This window comes from Pundamilia nyererei, unplaced genomic scaffold (genome assembly GCF_000239375.1).
Source record: "Pundamilia nyererei isolate P.nyererei 1_Seehausen unplaced genomic scaffold, PunNye1.0 scaffold00069, whole genome shotgun sequence".
Lineage (NCBI taxonomy): Eukaryota > Metazoa > Chordata > Actinopteri > Cichliformes > Cichlidae > Pundamilia > Pundamilia nyererei.
In genome coordinates this window covers 752,555-755,937 of record NW_005187470.1, presented here as the reverse complement: position 1 = coordinate 755,937, position 3,383 = coordinate 752,555, and the positions used below count along the sequence as shown (strand labels likewise).

The 3,383-nt window shown below is 38.7% G+C and overlaps 1 protein-coding gene across 1 annotated transcript in view; it reads right to left on the bottom strand.

Annotated features, from left to right (window-relative positions):
* Nucleotides 1-1,270: 1,270 nt before the first annotated feature.
* The window catches only part of LOC102211877 (voltage-dependent anion-selective channel protein 2-like), a 6,089-nt gene continuing 3,976 nt past the window's right edge, over nucleotides 1,271-3,383 (bottom strand). The window contains exons 4-9 of the mRNA XM_005736397.1: nucleotides 3,081-3,233; nucleotides 2,953-3,005; nucleotides 2,637-2,864; nucleotides 2,386-2,536; nucleotides 2,221-2,278; nucleotides 1,271-2,134 (exon numbers count right to left, since the gene is read on the bottom strand). Of these exons, the coding sequence (XP_005736454.1) occupies nucleotides 2,043-2,134; nucleotides 2,221-2,278; nucleotides 2,386-2,536; nucleotides 2,637-2,864; nucleotides 2,953-3,005; nucleotides 3,081-3,233 (735 nt within the window). The 3' untranslated portion in view covers nucleotides 1,271-2,042. The remainder of the gene's footprint in view (nucleotides 2,135-2,220; nucleotides 2,279-2,385; nucleotides 2,537-2,636; nucleotides 2,865-2,952; nucleotides 3,006-3,080; nucleotides 3,234-3,383) is intronic.

Below are 3,383 nucleotides of genomic sequence, written 5' to 3'. Positions count from 1 at the left end.
ACGTGAGAATAATGTTGATTTCAGTGCTTTATTGTCAAGGACACACAAACAGCTCCGATTAGTGTCGCAGTCCAAAAATGGGAAGTAAAGTGTTTAATTCACTCAGTCTGTGACTCAAGCCACAGTGAGGAAAATGAGAATGCATTTAGCATTGACTTGCAACTTAGCAGCTATTGAAGGTAGCAGAGGTCCTGAACTCTTAACTGAGCACAATCAAGCCTCTCTAGGAAACGAGTCCAAACCAAGAGGCTGGGTTCAGTCTTCAGAACATATTTTGTTAGAGTGACCCTTCCACAGGTAGCACAGTACTAACAATACACGAAAGTAGAAAGGGTTTAAATAAGGGCAAATTCTACTGTGTGCAAAGTTCCTTAGTCATCTTGGATTCAGCTGTGTCAAAGGTCATCTGGTAACCTGCCAACCACCAATTTGTTTTATTGTTCAGATTTTTGGGGGGGTTTACTGTGAAAAAATACAAGCATTTGGCAAAATTTTACAATAATAAAAAGGTTATGAGAATACTAGGAGTATAAGAATAATAATTTCCAATAAATAAAATCCTTTATTGTCTAGAAATATCTAGAAAGACAGTTTCACTAACCCTGGCTAACAGCACCAAAAACAACAGCTGTTACTAAACACTTAAAGAGCAACTCACCTCAAAATTGCTGTCATTGGTCAGAAGTGAGCTTCACAGATCCAAAATCTCCTTTGACAGAGTTTTAAAGCCTCTTCTAGAGTAAATAAAGGTGGATGATTCTCACATGGCACTGACAGCTGAGGTAAACAGTGAACTGACCGCTTACGCAATAGGAAAAATCTTTGTGGTTAATCCAGTCCAGAATATGAATGCATTCACTACAGATCAAAGGTTGCCAGTTTTTGAAGTAACTCTGGGATAGAAACAGATTATTCCGTTTTTTGCTAAGTGATATTACAAAATGTTTTTATGCAAACAGTAGTAGAAACACGTCAGCAAGCCGACTGTGGAAGTTATGGGGTACAGTCTAAACTGAACTAAAATTTTGTTTTTGATCTCTCTTGACTGGCTCAAACATGTTTGTCCTATAGGAGCGACTGTAGCTAGGATTATGCACTCAACTGAGAGGCGTAAGAAAACCATCCAGTCGACTGCAATCTACCCTAACCTTCCTTCTGTGTGAGTATTTGATTAAAGTAAATTGCACGTGTTTTGTTATTGCATAATTTAAATAAGCTGACTTTGTATAATATCCTCTAATTGGCATCAAATTAGAGGTGAGAAGAAAGGTTGATTTCAGGACTTTATTGTAAAGGTAGACACACACCAACACACAAACAGCTCCCTGATTAGTGTCACAGTCCTCAAAGGGGAAGTAAGGTGGATAATTCACTCAGTCACTCAAGCCACCGTGAGGGAAATAAAAATGTATTTAGCATAGCCTTGCAACTTAGAAGCAGCTAAACTCTTCAGTCAGAACATTTAAACATCAGTCAAACTGCTCTTTAGTTGTTTTCTCAGAGAAAACAACTAAAGCACAGCCAGGAGGCTGGCTTCAGTCTTCATAGCATAATTTGTTGGAGTAACCCTTCCACAGGCAGTACTACCAAAACATAAATAAAATGTGCAAATAAAACAAAGGAGGAAGAGCTTAATTAAGGGAAAAATCCTACTGTGCAAAATAACACCTCAGGTTTACATTCTATGTGATCACACTTTAGCAAAGGAACAAGTTTTTGTTTTGAAAACCACTCTTTGTCTTCGTGAAACTCAAAAAAAAGCTCATGTTCAACAGCGAGTGGAAGGTTTTTCTATAATTATCATTATGGTAAATTGAAAGGAGTAATAGCTGATTAATAAATACATGTGACTGACTACTTATTGTAACCACAATCAAAGGAAGTAGGTGGAAAGGTTTCCATCTCATCAGTGCTTGTGTCCTGGGGGTTCTACTTTGTTTTGGCTTAGTCGTTAGAATATACGTTGCTGACCACACAGGAAGGCAGAAGGCCAGGTTCTGCCGATAATCCTTCCTCTTCTTATGAAGTAGCAGACATTATCCTTATGCCTCCAATTCTAGGCCTAGACCTAGTTTGTGGCCACCAGCATTGATATTCTTCCCATCAACAAGTGCAGAGAGGGTGAGTTTCATGCCTGAAATATTAAGTGAACTTAATGAAACGAGTTCCTTAAGATATAGAAGTGTTTTTATTGGACATTATTAATGAGGTTGTTCTTACCGGGCCGGAGAGTCTGGGTGTACCCAACTCCTACCAAGCTGGCATTATTCACCTTAGCCTGCAGGGAAAAAACCCCACATGAAATCATTGTTAGTCTTTTATTCTGGACTACAAACTAGACTTTATAATATCTTTAAAATGTAAGAAAATGTGAGAATATCTTACTGATATGGAGGCACTGGAGTCTAACTGGTATTTAGCAGCGATTCCAAAGGAAGTGCTGTTGTTGCCCGCTGTCCAGGCAAGATTCACAGCGGTCTCCAGGTCATCATTGACCTTCTGATAAATAGAGCCACCAAACTCTGAACCATCATTTCTGAGGGAAATGGGGGGGAAACAAATACACATTACACCTTGACTCACGGATCAATAAATTATATTAGAAATCATTAAAATATTGTCTTCAAAAAACATACACATTGGTGTGGAGCTGGAAGTCCCCAGTTTTGTAACCGACAGCAAAGTTGCTCTTGGTCATCTTGGATTTAGCCGTGTCAAAGGTCATCTGGTAACCTGCCAACCATCCCTCATATCCGGCCACTGCTGCTCCATGAATAGTAGGACCAGCAAAGTCTAAATCTACGTCAACACCGGCATTAAGGTACTCCCTTTTATAAGCCGTTTTAACCTTGCCACTCTTCTTGCTGTGAAATTAAAATGAACATTTTACATAAGACTACTGAGTTAGTAACAGGCTGCCAATCACGAATTTCCAATCAGTAAATAACCTACCCAGTATTAGGTGAAAACGTTGTCTCAAATGTAAGTTTCAGGCCTTTGGTGATCTAAAAAACAAAAATTAATTTACTTTCCAATTTCATATTTGGAATGGTCAACACTATAGCCAAGATATAAATTACCTGATCTTCAACACAAATTTCTGTCCCGAGAGTGTTTTCCGTGGTCCACTTCTCCGTGAACGTCAGCCCATATTCAGCCCATTTGTACTTGGTTTCAAGGGTTCCAGTGACCTTGCTGGTATCGACATTGGATGAGCCTGATGTTTTAAATTCCTGAAACAAATAAATGAGGGAAAACGATACTGGTTAGAAAAGTCTGTTATCTGTCATACATACAAATGTTAATAAGTCTGATGTGTATTTTAGTGTATGGTACCACTTGTGCACTGTGCAAATTACTCTTGTATAGTACTTTAACCTTTT